Source organism: Symsagittifera roscoffensis, chromosome 4 (genome assembly GCF_963678635.1).
Source record: "Symsagittifera roscoffensis chromosome 4, txSymRosc1.1, whole genome shotgun sequence".
Classification (NCBI taxonomy): Eukaryota; Metazoa; Xenacoelomorpha; order Acoela; family Convolutidae; genus Symsagittifera; species Symsagittifera roscoffensis.
The window spans coordinates 67,555,476-67,572,197 of NC_087065.1; the positions used below are offsets into that span (position 1 = coordinate 67,555,476).

General features: G+C 34.2%; 1 protein-coding gene across 1 annotated transcript in view; it reads left to right on the forward strand.

The window, feature by feature from the left end:
* Nucleotides 1-16,010, forward strand: part of LOC134843910 (uncharacterized) — a gene marked incomplete at its 5' end in the record, with an annotated part of 38,554 nt that extends 22,544 nt beyond the window's left edge. Inside the window, 1 exon segment of the mRNA XM_063860250.1 lies at nucleotides 13,920-16,010. Within this exon segment, the coding sequence (XP_063716320.1) occupies nucleotides 13,920-15,637 (1,718 nt within the window). The 3' untranslated portion in view covers nucleotides 15,638-16,010.
* Between the last annotated feature and the right edge of the window lie 712 nt (nucleotides 16,011-16,722).

The following is a 16,722-nucleotide window of genomic DNA, read 5'->3' on the forward strand; positions in this document are numbered from 1 at the left end:
TTTGGGATTTGGATGTTTTCTTTTAAATACTCACTGGGCTCGGTTTCTTTTACTGCGGAGACTGAGTTGGAGGATTCGGAAGAGGATATGGAGTGTGCTAAATTATGATTTGTTAGTGTGTTATTTGTTAGAAGCTGCTGTTGTAAGTTTATGAAATTATCAAGCTCGTGCTCTAGTTCTTCAGTGACAGGGCTAGAAGGGTTGGGTTGGTCTTCCGTCAGAGCGGAGTAGATAGGAGTGACATTTGTGTAGGAGAAGGGGCTGGGGAGTTTTCTTCGGGAGTTTGAGTCTGGAGAGGTTGGAAGGGGAGTTGTGAAAAAGTGGGCGGGCTGGGCTCAGAGTTCTGGAATTCATCCGGGATTTCAATGTTTGATTTTTTTTAAATTGTGAAATGATGTTAAAAAGAGTGTTTGTGGAATCATCAGAATACATGCGTGGTGAATTAATGATGAATGATGGCGAGGGGGAAGAGGTGAGGTCAGAAAGGGAAATACGGGAATATTGGCGTTGAAGGTTTGACGGCTAGGTTAGGGTGCGGTTCAGGGATTCAACTTGGCGGCTCATCGTGGGCTAAAAAAATGGTTGTTCTGAGAACGGAAAATAGTGGTATGTGCCTGTTCGACGATCTGTTTATATGTGTCGTCTATGTTTGGTTATGGGACTACTATATGAGAAACTGGGCTTCTTGGGTAGCTATGACTTGAGGAGTTGTGCCCTGATATCGGTGTATGTCTATAGTTTCGTCGTGATACTAAAAATAGTGAGTGGCTTTTTTGGAGGTTTTGTAATTGTGGTGCAGTGGGTGTTGTATTCGCTTTGTGAGTTGTCATATGTATTTGATGTGATTGATAAATTTTTGTTATATTCACTTATTTGAGCGTCTAAAAATATTTCATTAATCGAGGTTGAAAATATTGAAAAAAGTCTTGCAAATAAGATGCGTGCTACGCTTGCTCGTTTGTTTACTTGTGTGTGTAAAGCGCATGTGTTATATATTCTTTTTAGCCATGGAAAAAAGAAATCCCAAAAAAATGAAAATTGGATAAAAATAGTAAATTTTTCTAAGATGTAATAGGGTCATCCTGGAAAAGGCGAGAAAATTGTTTTTTAGGTTAACAAAACTAAAAATTTTTATGGGGGAAATACCTTGTCGACTATCTTGTGCGTAGATTCCTTGTGCGTGGATGTCAAAAAGCCTGCGGTTTCGGCAAGTTTTCTTAAATTTTGATCCATTGGTTGTCTTTGGATTGTGTCCATTTTCATTAGGAGTTCCTGAAATTATTGTGTACGAATGTGATGTTGTATATGTGATCTTGAATATATACCTATGGATTGTAGATCTATATTTGGGTTACGGGCAAAAGCTCTGATGAGTTCTGGTGAAAATTGTTTTAATAGTGGCATAAGACTAGGATATGGGGTGAGAAGGTAGTATTTATCTTCATCTGGATTTAGCTGTACAACATTGTGGCTATTTTCAGATCACCAGGGTACGGCTGTGTCCCAAAAGTTTGTGCGTCTGGAAAGTTTATCAACAAAAAGTACTATTTTTGTAGAATATAGGAATTCTTTTGAAACATTTTGTCTTCAAAAACATCTAACGGTAAAACTTTTTAGTGCATGTCTGGTACCATAATATATTTCCCACAAAGTCAAAAAAATTTAATCTGTTTCTTGATAATAGATATCCTGCATAAGGTTCTTTTGGTACTGCTAATGTAAGTGATTGGAGGATTTGTGTTCGTCCTAGTTCGCATAAATGATGTAGTGTTTCTAGTTTTGATAGTGACTTTTCTTGAAAAATTATGCTTATTGTATAATCTAATTTCATGTCTAAAATGGATGTCACAATGAATTGGGCCAAAATAAGTATTTTTTATTAGTGATAGTTTTTGTAAACGCCGTGGAATGGGTGTCCGCCGTGGAATGGGTCTTTGTCGTCTTATTTCATATGTCCTTGATATCTTTCTAGTTCGGCTTGATGTACTGGATGTACTTGAAAATTGACTTAAGTTTGATTTGTGCCTTTATTTGCGGTATTATTCAATCGTATTAATTCATTTTCACAATAGTCAGGGTTTAGATGTAGGAGTCTTTCAATAAAACTTTGGGGAAAGAAATTCATAATCAAGTCGGTTTTTGTTTCCATTTGAGACTTGGAAACAATGTACTTTTTTAGCTGAGATTATTGCTTTGAATTTATACCTTATGTTTGTTGTTTCTATTTTCTGTGGTTGTGATTCGCATTGAGTTACTTGATTTATTGCGTACATGTGTAGTTTTTTTTGGTCATTTTCTTCGCAATCTACGAGGTGTAACAACGAGGTCTCGTGGTCCTGTTCGGGGGAAGGATTTTGATGAGATGTAGGCTTTAAAAGTACACGGGGAGATGGTTTTGCCGAAGAAAGCTAAATAAAGATACTTGTGTAAGATAGTCAGGAATATAGGTTGTAGAATGTTATGTATCCAACTGTTTTTTGTTTATCTGTCGTATTTGTAGATAAGTTCTGTTTTTATAAATGGGGGAGGTAAAGATTAAGCTGTTATATTTGGTGAGGCTAAGGATAGAGGGTGATAAAATAATTTTTTAAATTTTACTGTAAATTCATATTCGAGTGTCAAATTGTCTTGTGTTAGAATTTGTATGTTATGTTCTTGTATATCTTTGTGAATTTCGTTTCTGTATTGTAAGCTGTTGAGTGCCCAATTGTGTAATCTGTGGCTATCAAGATGTTGTCCAAATAAGGGTGGGGGTGCTACGAATGTGTTCCAATCTAATCGTGGAGGCATTTTATGATTTAAAAATTCTCTGTGTCTGTTGTCTTAATTTATAATGTTGGTTGGAGTGTTTGTGTGGTTGGAGTTTGGCTTATTGTTGAAGGTGTTGAGAGTAGTGATGGGGTTTCTGGTAGTGACAAAGATGTATCTGATAAGATATTTATGGGGTCCCTTACCAAGTTTCGTTCACCTTGTGCAAGAGATTGTGTCATCCAATGGGTGAGACGTTGTGTTGAAGTTGGAGGATTAAATGGATTTTCACGAACTTGTTCGGATGTGAGGGTTGATCCTATATAATCCGATGGAGTGTTTATTGTGAAAATGTTTTTAATGGTGGATGAGAACTTTGAATTATACTACTTGAGAGATCTAGAGGATTTGTGGATGGTGATGAGGGTATAATAAAAACAACTCTGGGTGTTGCGAAATTTCTAATTCGTCTGGGATGAATTCTTGGTCTATCTATGGTAGATATCTGATTTTGGTTTTGACTAGGATATCTTGTTCTACCAAGATCTTGTTGCAGAGAAGGGTATATTTTACCTTTCTCTGGTTCGCTTAGAGGTGCATGGCAAACTACGGGTATCAAAAATTCTGATAATAATGCATGTCTTTCTTCAAAAGTGTATGGACTTTCTTGAATTCTTGAAATGAAATGCGTGTTGATGACTGGGGTTGACTTAGTTGACTAGACGTTGGTGCTGTTGGGAGTTCTTGGGATGTCCTAGTCGATTGGGATTGTTGTAATGGTTGTTGATTAGCAATTTTGAAAATTTCTCTGTATTTTTTCTTTTAGGTGTAAAATGTGTGTTGTTTATAATGTTTTTCTATGAAAACGAATAAAAAAACTGTTGCTCATGCAAAGGTAAGTATTGCCATTTTAAATGCATTTACATATTGTGAGACTTAAGGGGACTAAGAAGGTTAAAAGTATTACTAAAAGGAGAAGTATGTCTTTCTTGTTAATTAATTGATCTATTGTTTAGATAGTTGTTGAAATATCGTACCTGAGGAGGTGGTCAAGGATTTTTGAGAAGTTGACGCTGGCTTTGGTTAGGGAATGGAAAATTACGAAAAAGCTGCAAACAATTATGAAGAGGAGGAGGAACATTTCGAGGGCGTCTACCAGAAAAAATATACTAAATTGAAAAAAGAATGAAAAGAATGAATTTTTTTTCAAATTTTTGTCATTAAAAGTCGAACTGATTGAGAAAGAAGCATTTAAAAAATGATTCGGTTCGTCAATTTTTTTTTTATTTTTCGAGTTGGAAATTGAGTGTGGTTTGATTGTTTGTTAATTTTTTGACAAGTGCGCTGGGCATGAGCAATTTTTGATATAGGCAATGGTGGAGGTCTAGGAATGAGTTTTCTAGTTTTAATTTTTTTCTGAGATGATTGCGTTTACTTAGGGATTAAATGAACTTACGGCTAAATGGTCATGTCTGATTTTTGCTTAAGGCTTATTCAATATTTCTCTTTGGGGGAAATTTGGAGTATAAAATGAGACAATTTTTCGAAATTTTTGTACTGGTTGATAGGGGAGGGTTATAACATTTGGATTTGGTTTATTTCAGTTGTCAAATATGAACATGTTGCTCAGTTTTGACCTGGAGGTCTCTTAGTTATAGTTCCAGATATGTTCTAAGTAAATAATGTGTCGGATAAGGAAGTGATGTCAGAATGGGGTGATGTTGAGCTAGTTTCTCATTGGCTGAATTTGAACTAGACATTTAAGGGTGGTTGCATGAAATATGAAAAGTAGAGAATCTTTTCATGTTCTAAAATGTCTAAAATTTTTAATTGATTGGAGAGGCGCTTTTGAAATTCAACTTTCTTTAATATTTTAGATTGTGGAATGAAAGTCTTGTAATCTTTTCGTGGTTGATTTCGGAGTCGTGATGATTGACGTTGTGATTTTTTTTGGTTCTTGTGGTATAACTTTTCTTCTAATTTCTATTAATTCTTTATTTTGAAGTTTTTGTTTTTTGATTTTATCGGATGAAATCGGTGTGTTATTTTTTTAAAATCTAATAATTGTGTTGAAAAATTTAGGTCATGTTTTTAATGATGTTGTGCATTTGAGTTGTCATGGACATTTTTAGTACTGTGAAGGAATAAAAATGTGTTAACTTGCAAAATGCGTGTTTTTTTGGGTAATATGGCAAAAAATTATTGCGGTGTTGAAATATTTCTTTAGTATTTGAATTGATAAGCTTATATGTTACTTCAGTGAGCTTATCAATAATTTGAAATGGTCCTTTTTGGATTGGCTGCAGTTTTTTAGATATTACTTTTTGTGTCTTATATATTGGTATTATTACTTATGTTCCAATTTTTAATTTTGTGGCTGGTGTAAATTATGAACTTATTTGTGATTGACCATTTTGTTTTCGTAATAGTTTTTTAGCTACTTTCTGGTAAATTTCAATGTTTTTTTTTCTGTTAAAAATCCATTTGGCATGTATTGCGGAGGGTAGTTTTATGATTTGTCGATGATGAAAAATATCTCCATAATGCTTAGCTAGTGGTAAATTGCAACAAACTGATTCCTTGGTACGTTGACAAAAACCTTTTGTATTTTTTGGAGAATTTGCTGTAAACATTATTGGTTTCCGTGGTTTTTGGTTGAAAACCATTTCAAACGGTGATAATCCTAGTGTTGTTGTTATTTGTGAGTTGTAGGCCAAGGGAAACAAGTTTACGTCTAGTGACCATTCTGTGTATTTTGAATCATTTCCATTAATTATACATCTAAGATATTCTTGTAATGATCGATTCATACCTTCGACTAAACCATTAGTCCATGGGGCATGAGATGTTCGTAGAGTGTCGTATATGCATGATAAGCATTGCAATGAGGTACATGGTTGAGAGCTACATAGTGTGTAAATGCGTCGACTATAACCATTGTATATGAGTTTCCTTCTGACGATGATGATATAGGTCCTTTTGTATCAAATAATATTCTTTGGTTGAAATATAAACATTTTCCTGTATTCCTGTCTTTTTTTCTGCTATTTGTTTCTGATGTGGATATGGTTTGTTTAATTGACACGTTATACACACGTAACATAATACTTTAATTCAAATTGGTGTATTTGGAAAATAAAAATTCGGTATAAAATTTGAGTATGTTTTTTCTCCTCCTGTATGTTTTTTTTGTAATTAAAGTATGTTTATGAATTTTGAAATGCTTTGAGTATCATACTTGAAGGAACACAGGGTACTTTTGCTTCGGGTGTTTGGTATTCCAGGATTTCGGTGTTTTCATTTATGGTTGTATTTCCTAAAATTGTAATATCTGCTTTTACAGGTTTTGCTTTGTATTTGTGCCCAGATTTAATGTGTCGAATAATTGGGTCGAAATTTTGTTATTTTTAAAATGAATCTTGGGTCACTTTCTCTGGCTGGTAGAAATATGTTTTTTATTTCTGTTTTTCTCAGAGGTATATTATCTAGAGGGTCATATAGATTGAAAACTTTACTTATTGTGTATTTCGAGTCTAAGTCTGGAAGTCTTGATAAATTTATATTATCGGTTAAGTTTTCCTTTTCTACTTTGTTTTAAGGGAAATAACTTTGTTTTATATACTTTTTGTTTTATTGGATTTCGTGGTGAATTGTTTTTGATCCATGATGAAGATGGTATTGGATTGTGTATTTTTTCTGTGTGGTGACTGAGAAATTTTTTTTTGTCTATTTGGTTAATTATAGTTTCTAGGGTTATCTCGTGATCTATTGTAATTGTTGTTATAGTTTGATCTGTTTTTTGAATAGTTTCGTGTTTTCGTGATCTATTGTCTAATTATTGTCTATTTCTATGTTTTAAGTTATTCCTGTTTCGTTTAAAGGCAGAATTTCTGGATCGGTCGTTTGAATAATATCTATTTCGAGAGTTTGAATTGGAACGATTTCTGTTGTAGTTCAAGCAATTACTTCTGTTTGAGTTTGACCTTGAGTAATTAATTCGATACTGGCTATTTTGGCTATTTGATCTGCCGTGTCTGTTTTATGAAAATTTTTGTGAATTTCTTGAATCTGGAGATCTTCCGCGATAGTTATTTCGATCAAGCGATTGTCGTCTATAGTTATTCTAATTATCTGGGAGTGGTTTCCTTGAACTCTTATTACCGTGAAAAATCTTGTTTGGTAGGTTTTGATCTTTTTATCATGTATTGATAAAAAATATATTTGGTTTTCTGTATTTTTAAGGTCTATTCTGATTGTCTTGCTGTTCTTGTCTACATTCAGCAATGCTATGTTCCTATCTACGGCAATAGTTATACCATTTTTTGAATGATGGTTTACCTTCAAAAATTTGGATTTTTCTCACAGATGTTTGAAATCTGCTTATTTTTTTCAGCTAGTTCAGCGTCGAAATCGTGTATGTTATATATTTGTGAAGTGCTTGTATGGATGTTGTTTACAAATTGTAATTTAATGTTTTTTGTTTCTTCCAATTTCATTGTGAATTTAGCTTGTTCTAGTTTTTCTCTACTAGTTTTCGGAAGTCTATGTCGGGTTCTCGAAATGGGGTTGGATGTGAGGCTCTCTTTTTTTGCTATTTTTCGTAGTTGTGGTGTTAAAGTCATCATTAAGATTGCAGTAGATTTCATATTTTGATTTCAAGCTTTTCTCACCAATGTTTCGATTCTTACTGCAAGTTGTTTAATTGTTTCGTTAGGGAGTCTACGGATTTCATAACATAAAACTCTTTCATGTTGTTTATCTTGTTCAGAGTCGAACATTTTGAAAACTTTTGTTTGAATTTTTTCCAATCTGATTTAATGTCTATTGGTAGAACTGAAAACCATTTTTGTGCTGCGCCATCAAGTGTGGTTTGAATTAGAGCTGTGCGTCTATGTATCCAATTTTGATGAAGTCGCATGTTTACCTGTTCAAGTCCTAATTATGAAATTAAGTTAGCTGTAACTGCATTTAAAAAATCTTCTACTTCCTGTGAATATCATCAGTGGTTTATTGGAAGATATGGAAGAACGACTCAAAAGGCATGGATTCATAGTCATTCGAGATGATTCTGCGGCATTTGGCCTTTGCGAAAAGATTGTAAGTTGTGTTTTTGTAATTTCGTGTTGTTGTAAAAAATATGGCAATGGTATTTCATTTTGCATTTGTGTTGGTTGATAACTTTGTGTATTTATTGGATTTTGTGATTGAAAAAAATATTGTTGTTGTATGATGCTGAGTTTTGTCTTGGATGAAAATTTTCACTTGAATGTCATGTTTGTTCATATCTTATATATGGTTCAAAAAGATTTGGTTGATAAATAGGATCTGGTTGATCAATATTCCAGTTATTGTTTTGTTGATTTGTTGTAAATCGTTGTTCGTTTTGATTAAAATAATATTCATCTTCTGAATAATGTGGGCTTCTCGTAAAATGTTTTTTGTTGTGTTTTACGTGATTTTGTTTCTGGTCTTGGTGGTGTTGTTGTTGGCACTGTCTCGACTATTTCTTCATTAACAAAATGTGATGGAGTTTGACTTTATTGTTGCGTAAGATTTCTTGTTCCATTTATATTTAGTTGTGTTTTAATGAATGTGGAGTTTAGACTATTATTCCCTGTTCTATCAGTGAACATTGCATTATAGTTTAAACGTGTTCAATCGATAGTAAGTGGAGTTATTTTAACAAATTCCCTATTTACGGAGATAATTGTATTTGCTGCACTTGATATTTTGTGGTTATATTAATAAATTATGGGTGAGACCAATCAGAGTCCCAAACATAGTCTGTTTCGTCTGCTGATACATTTTCGTCGTCTGAGCTTTGTGGCCGGAAACTTTTTCTTGATTGTGCTTTGAAATCGATGTTATGGACAAAATAATCAATTATGAACCAAGTTAGGACTGTTTTTCTTTTAGATCATGTAAATCAATCCACACAAGGTTCAGGTAGAAATAGAACGCAAGTAGGTTGTTAGGTACTATTTTATGACTGATTAGGTTTCAAGTGTTTTAGCCTGGGTCATCTAGGAGGATGGGTTCAAGTGAAGGATGAGTAATCGGTGTTCTTCGCTGTCTATCTTAATTAAAATGGTTAGTTTTTTCAAGAATTTCTATGGGTCGTTTGTAAGGATTGGAGAGTGAATCGACGTTTTTGGTCTTTAGACACTTAAAATAATAAAGTTGTGAGAACAAAATTGTTCTGCTTGATCCAAGGGAGGCCTTGATGATCAGAATTTAGGGAAATTATTTTGATTTATTTGAAATTAAAGAAACAAGGAAAGCCTTGATGATCTGTTTTTTAAAAAAAGGTAATTTAAGAGAAAACAAGGATAAGCCTTGGTAAAATTTATTAAAAAGTTCAAGTTTAGAGAAGATTTAATTTAGGATTTGAATGATATTAGTTTCTTAATTGATGCTGTTATGTTTTAGATTATGAAGCTTATATGAAGAAAAGATGATGTGTTCAAACTAAGGAAACTAGCAATAATTCTTTATACTAACTAATTTTTATATTTTCTATTCAAAAAGTATTTTTATTCAGAAGTTTTAATTTACTGCCGATTTTCGGGGGAACGATTTGTGCTCTTTTTTTCAGTCGTTATTGTTTAAATAATATTTTAGCACCATTTCAGTTGAAGGCTTAATCTGTAGATTGTTTTTATGTCAATAAATGAAAATTTAAATTTAGTGCCTAAAGGATTCTAAATTTAAAAACTTCTTCGCCGGTCTCCGTTTTACTAGCATATGGTGAATTGGTCTGTTCCTTGTTCGCGCCTTGTTCTTGATCTTCTCGCAATACCTGGTAATTCTCATATTGTTCGGAATATTGGCGTAGATTTATTGAGTATTAGAGACATCTCTGTTAAATTCTCCATTCCATCTAACACTTGTACAATTTTGCAGTTGTCTAATTCTTCTTTTAATTTTCTAATTCTATGTTAGTCAAGGTCTTTTTCAACACTTATGGTCGCACCCGATGAGTTATGACATTTTGGTTATACTCATAGAGTAATTTCAGAAGAAATAAACCGTCTGTTTGTCACGCTATTTTATTTTCGGCCGGATAGATTCGTGCAACTTCTTAGTCTAATACCAATCCTAATCTTACTCTTATATCTCCTAGTCTCAATAGATCTAGTGTTTACTGGTTTTTGCGTATTAGTTCTTGAGTTTTCTCCAGAATGAGAATAACTGTACTCGAAGATTTATTCAAGTTGTTCTGGTGCTGAAAGTACAAGTAGTTTCACCACTTACGAATAAGTGTCAATGTCAGAGATTGAATATGATTGGTTAGTAGAAATATTTTGTAAAGATTATTTTAACCTATATTTCGTTTATCTAGAAACCACTTTTACCAAAAATGGTTAAAAAGCACAGAAAATGGGAAAAAATCCTTCATAAACTACACTTGGTAAGAAATACTCACTAGCTCTACAGATACTTTTGACGCTGAACAGTTTTGTGTATTTTTTAAAAAAACTCTAAAGTCTCACAAAGTCAATCAAACAAATGATGGAACTGTTCTGCAACTCTTGAGTTAAAAACCATCAATTTAAAAATTAAAATTTAAATTAGCAACAAAATAGAACAACTGTAGTATAAATTACACCTTTTCTGATCGCGCAGTGTCGAAAAACTCCAAATTGCATCAAAAAACCAACAATCAATTATGACGAAAAAAAAGGGAAGGGTGGGTGTGCATTTACCGCAAACTGGTTCAACTAGGGAAATCACTTCAAAAACGAGGACGTTATAAAAAAACTTCAGACAAAAAGTTTACTTTCATTTTTTTGTCAAGTATAATCAAGTTTTTATGTTAGTAGTTTTGAATTGTTGTTTGGTGCAAGTTGGCCCGCTGTGAAGTTTTGTTCATTGTTCGCGCCTTGTTCCTTGTTCGCGCCTTGTTCTTGATCTTCTCGCAATACCTGGTAATTCTCATTTTGTTCGGAATATTGGCGCTAGATTTTTTGAGCATTAGAGACATCTCTGTTAAATTCTCCATTCCATCTAACACTTGTACAATTTTGCAATTGTCTAATTCTTCTTTTAATTTTCTAATTCTATGTTAGTTAAGGTCTTTTTCAACACTTATGCTCGCACCAGATGAGTTATGACATTTTGGTTATACTCATAGAGTAATTTCAGAAGAGATAAACCGTCTGCTTGTCACGCTATTTTATTTTCGGCCGGATAGATTCGTGCAACTTCTTAGTCTAATACCAATCTTAATCTTAGTCTTATATCTCCTAGTCTCAATAGATCTAGTGTTTACTGGTTTTTGCGTATTAGTTCTCGAGTTTTCTCCAGAATGAGAATAACTGTACTCGAAGAATTATTCAAATTGTCCTGGTGCTGAAAGTGCAAGTAGTTCACACAGCTACACATACACACACATACACTTCTAACTGCTACCACACCCTTCCCCCATGCACACTCTTACACTCCCAATCGGCGAGGGGCCTGAAAATAAAGGGGCCCGAAAATAAAGGGGCCTGATGTCGACCGTCGGTGAAAGCGGCAAAAAAAAGATCAAGCACTTCCCATTTGCAAAATATTATCGATTTTCAGGGATTTTATGAAAAAACAAGCGATCGATTGAAAGCAAAATAATCGATTTTAATGGATTATAATGAATTTTTTGATGTTGCAAATAACACCTTATAGTCCCCTAAAACTTCATTTTAATGATTAGATTGGTCATGAAAAGTGATTAGATGGGTTACGTTTCTTGCCGATATAATCCATGACAATCGCTTATTATCCGTGAAACTCTAGTGTGGGCGGTTAAAAAAGGCCTACATATAGCGCAAAAAATTTCTTTTGAAAACTTTTAAATGAATGACATACGGAAAATTCGTTGAAAAAGAATCTGAAACATTAATATTGATACCAGACTTTTTCGACATTGAAAAGCGTCTTTTTGGCAGCCAAATCAAAATTAAAAAAAATCAGATAAACGAATCATGAAGTTTGTTTCTGTTACTTGACTGGCTTTAAAAAAACTCACTCTAGTCCAAAGTAGTTTCACATCAAGGGTGAGCAAAACGACAACAAGACTGCTCGTATCAGAGCGAAGCCCTGAATGTTCCGACTGCCTTTTAAGGGTTATGGAGCAGTAATAACATTAAAAAATTCAATGAAATAAAACAAAATGAATTTTTTTTTCTAAAATTTGAATTGTTTTTGAAATAATCCCCCACACGCCATATAAAGTACAAAAGGATAAATTTCGTTCCTTGTAACAAACCAATTGAGGCAAATAAGCTTCTTTTAACTAACTTGGAACGATTTCTAAGAAGGATTAACTCTCCGCTTACGCGTTAATTGCGGGAAATATATCGCGCGTCAATTGTCCCAAGTTCGCCAAAATGGCAGTCTTTAAACCACCGTAACTTTACGAAAAATGATCACAGGTAAAATAATTTTTCAAATTTGAGCTCAAGACAACAATACCTTTCGAATGATATTTAAAAATTTGGTCAAAAATGGCTAGTTAAAACGTTGAAACTTGTCTGAAGAAAAAAAACCCACCCCGAGCACAAATATTCCGTTACTATCGTATCGAAAGTCGGAACAATAAACTTCTACATGTTATAATTTATCGATCATTTGGTGAGAAAAATTTTATACCCCTTAAACTTGTTTGCCAAGTTTCAATGAAGAGTCAGTCTTTTGGTATTATTCCATTACATTACACTTACCCTACGCTTACTCTACAAAAAACTTATCAAAGTATAGTTGCTGTATGTGTTCAAAACTATACAAGACTGCTCGTATCTGGGCGAAGCCCTGAATGTTCCGACTGCCTTTTAAGGTTTATGGAGCAGTAGTAGCATAAAAAAATAAATGAAATAAAACAAAATGAAAAAAAAAATTTTTTTTTCAAATTTGAATTTTTTTAAATAAAAACAATCCCCCCACACGGCATATAAAGTACAAAAGAATAGATTTTGCTCCTTGTAACAAATCAATTATGTCAAATAAGCCTCTTTCAACCAATTTAAAACGACTTCTAAAACGGATTAACTCTCCGCTTACGCGTTTATAGCGCGAATTATATCGCGCGTTAATTGTCCCAAATTGGTCAAAATGGCCAAAATGCCAATCTTTAAACCCTCATAACTTTACGAAAAATGATCACAGGTGAAATATCTTTTCCAATTTAGGCTCACGACAACAATAGCTTTCGAATGGTATAAAAAATTCCGTCAAAAATGGCTAGTTAAAAAGCCGAAATTTGTCTGAAGAAAAAAAAACCTACCCCGAGCACAAATATTCGAAAGTCGAAACAAAAAGCAACAATGAAACCGCTTGTTCAGAATAGAAATGATTAATAGTCTAAAGCTTAAAAAATTAAAAGGAGAATTAAAATTTCAATTAAATTGGGACCCTTGGTACCAAGGCGGTGCTGTGTGAGGGGAGTGTGATGGGAAGGGAACAATTTTTTGACATTTTTTATGAGTTTCTTGAATTTCAATTCTCTAGGACAGCGGGAGCCTCAAACACTATGTCTAGGCCAGCTAATTCCAGCTGACCAATTCCTGATATTAGATCCTAATTGAAAGAAAAAAACTGGAATTTGTTAAACACTACTAATCATTAGTTTTCAAAGAAATCTACATAGAAAAAAAAAATTAGCCCGATTTTCTTAAAATTGCGTTAGTTCTGGAACTCAATTCCTGTAACCACTTTTGGAATCAAGTTTCGATCTAAAATAAATCATGAAAAGCATTTTTTTCTTATTCCTTTTTTGTTAAAAGTTAACCCATTGTACGAGAAACGAGTTTGTACTTTGAGTTTTATTCTTTTTTGTTTTGTGTTATTTTAAATCGAGACTGCATTAGCTTTTTTTTATCTCAACATGCAGTAAAGTTTGATCAATTGCAAAAAAAACGCAAAAAAAAGAACTAACCCATATGAATCATATGTATTATCAGAATTCGGCAAACATTTATTGCTATAGCGAAAAGAATGCCTTCAGAATTTGAACTATTGATGAAACCAGGAGCGCACTCCAGATACATGGGAATTTGGTCATAAAGTTGAGAAAAGCTCTCATAAACGCCAATTTAGTACCGATCAAGAGCTTACAAACTTTGATATGACTGACCTTAAGAAAGTCGGCAAAAGTTTGAATAATCTCAGTCTCTTAGAATTTATTTCTCTTTTAGAAAGGCCGAACACAGCTTCAACAGTGGCTTCTTCGATCCGGTCGCATTATGAATTCGCCTCAATCGTTTACTGTGAAAAACACCCAACTTCAACTATTCGCTACTATTGCCACATCTGTAAAGTGGAGCTATGTGACAAGTGCTGGCTGACCGAACACGACGAAGATGACAATCGGAAACAACATGATGTCGGGCACATCAAAGTCAATATTCAGCCGCAGAAAGAGATTCAGACGAGAGTTGTTGAAAACAGGAAAGACTGTCAAAAATTGGCTCGGATTTTAGAAGATTGGACAGCGATAGTTCGACAAGCACAGGAGGCCGAAAATATGCAAAAGGATGTTTTGAAAGCGACCACTGCAAACCAACTTGAGCAGAAATCAAGCAAGGTCCGCAGTTTTGTTCAAAATCACATCACGGATGTGCGCAAGTTCAAAGAAAATATTTTGAATGAGTTGGAAGAACTTGAAAGACAACAAAGAGGGATATTTGGGGATGCTGTTGACTACGATATCGATAGATTATCGATTTGTAGTTCCTCGACGCTTGACGGCGGAGACTTCAGCAGAGGCAAGAGTCCAGTCTCAGAGGATAGTTCAGAGGGCGCAGTTGGAGGAGGTAGCGATGGACAGGTTAGTCCAGTTCAAGGGAATGAAAAAGTGGCTTCGAAGAGAGGACAAAAGAGAGAGTTGGTACGAGTTACACAGAGTGCGATTGGAGATGAGAAGTTTGGTTATATATTGAGGGCTGTGTACAACAGTGCTACAAAAGAAGTGATTATTTTTCACCATTCCGGTGAAATAACAGTGTTTAGTCCAAGCGTGCCAAATGGGAAGTTTGAAAAGAAAAAGCAGATGAAGTTGAAAGAATCAAATAAAGAATATTTGTGGGATATTGCACTAGACAGCAATAACTGTCTCTATGGTGTGATTAAGAATAGGAAACGCCAAATGAGCAGAGTGGCACTTCTGGACATAACGGACAATGAAATGATCAAGGAGAGAAACGAACTACTCGACACTGAAGGACTCCTCAATGGACAACGTGTACATTGGAGTTTGTGTTCTGTCGGCGAGATTGTGGCTGTGGTAGTGTATGATGGGAGAAAAGAAGAACCCGAGGAGTGGGAAATCAACAATGTGACTTTGTATCGCAGTCTCATCCGACAACAAACTGTTCTACTTAATATCAGATCAATTTTACCGGTAGTTTTCAAGACATTTGTGTTTGTGAATGAGAACACACTGCTTCTAAACTGTGCTTTGAGTGAAAGTAAAATAGCAGTGGTGTCTCTGCCTCAACAACAAACTACAGCAAATACAGAATTAAGAGCAAAAACATCTGCACAATCGTCAACTTCAACTTCAAACTCATCTCATCAACTACGGCCGAAATCCATCAAGTATATTGACCTCTTTGGCATGGATTGTTTAATTCCATTAGTTTGGCTACCGTCGGGAGAATGCGTGTCTCCAGAAACTGCAGAAGGCTACTTGTTTGCTTCAAATAGCCTACACTCTTTTGTTTACAAAATGAATTTTGAAAAAGATATGTCGGAGGTGGCTGAAGGAGAGAAGAAAAGAATTGACCCAATCGAAGAAAAAGGTAAAGTTTATGATACAGTAATATGGTGTTCCATTGATAGCTCAACACTATTCGCATCTACTAAACTAGACGGAAAGCCAAAGCTTCTACATTTAGAGTACAAGACACATTGAGTTTTTTCTATTATTTGATCATAATTTACAATAACAATGTTGTTATATAACAATCAAAGGAGAATTTCGATAACTGAATGTTGGTTTATCATATGATTATCAAATCAGTTTCGAGATATTTGAGCTAAATAAGAAAATATGTTTGTGCTTTTAACCTGTTTGAAATTGCTCTCAAATCAAAGAGACTATTAATCCTTAATCCTTTTCATCTGATTTCGCCTCTCTTTATTTTCGGAGCTATTCATTTACTGTTTTTTTTTTAGATTAGCTAGCAAGTCAGTCACAGTTCCTTCAGGGACAGAATATGTACAGATTATGTTATAAGAGTTTGACTGTAGTTTTATTAGCTTGATGACAGACTTTGTAAATTAAAAAAGAGAATTCAAATTATTCTAATAACATTTTTTTTTCACTAATCAACGAAGCATAAAAGTTTACAGAGATCGTTGCCAAGCAACATTTTAATCACACTCAAATGAATTATTTACTCGCTTTTTCCCAAGTTCAGTAAAATTAAGCTTGGCAAAAAGCTTAAAATTTGGCAAGTTTTAAACTTAAACTTTAACAAAAAGCTCAAATCGATTTTAGAAATGGTAAGGATTTCTAAGTGCGTTTATACTTTGGAGAGAATCTATGGCTATTAAAAGCGTAGAACTTAAAAGGTTCTAGAAATGGTCAGAATTTCTAAATGCTCTTATGATTGAGAAGGACTCAAAAGTGTCATTAGAAATAAATGCTTAACAGCCACAAAAAATCGAGTACAATGGAATTTGTTTTGGAAGTTGAATGGTACGTGTAGCAAAAACTTGCTTTGCATCGCTCAGCAGTGGTTAAAATTGCCAGAAGGGGTTTGGCGAGTAAATACGCGTGCGCCATCAGTGGTGGTAGGGATTTTAGCAGACCGGTTTTTGAGCAGAACAGTTTTTTTAGCAGACTCAGAACAATTATAAAGTGTGATAGCTAACTTCAAACGCAGCATTGGCGATTAACGACCGCTTGCTCCGTTTGGTTTCAATTCAACACGAGTGTTATTGTGCGTCTAACTCTTTGTTTTGCCGCAAATTTGGACTGTTGTGTTTTTGAAG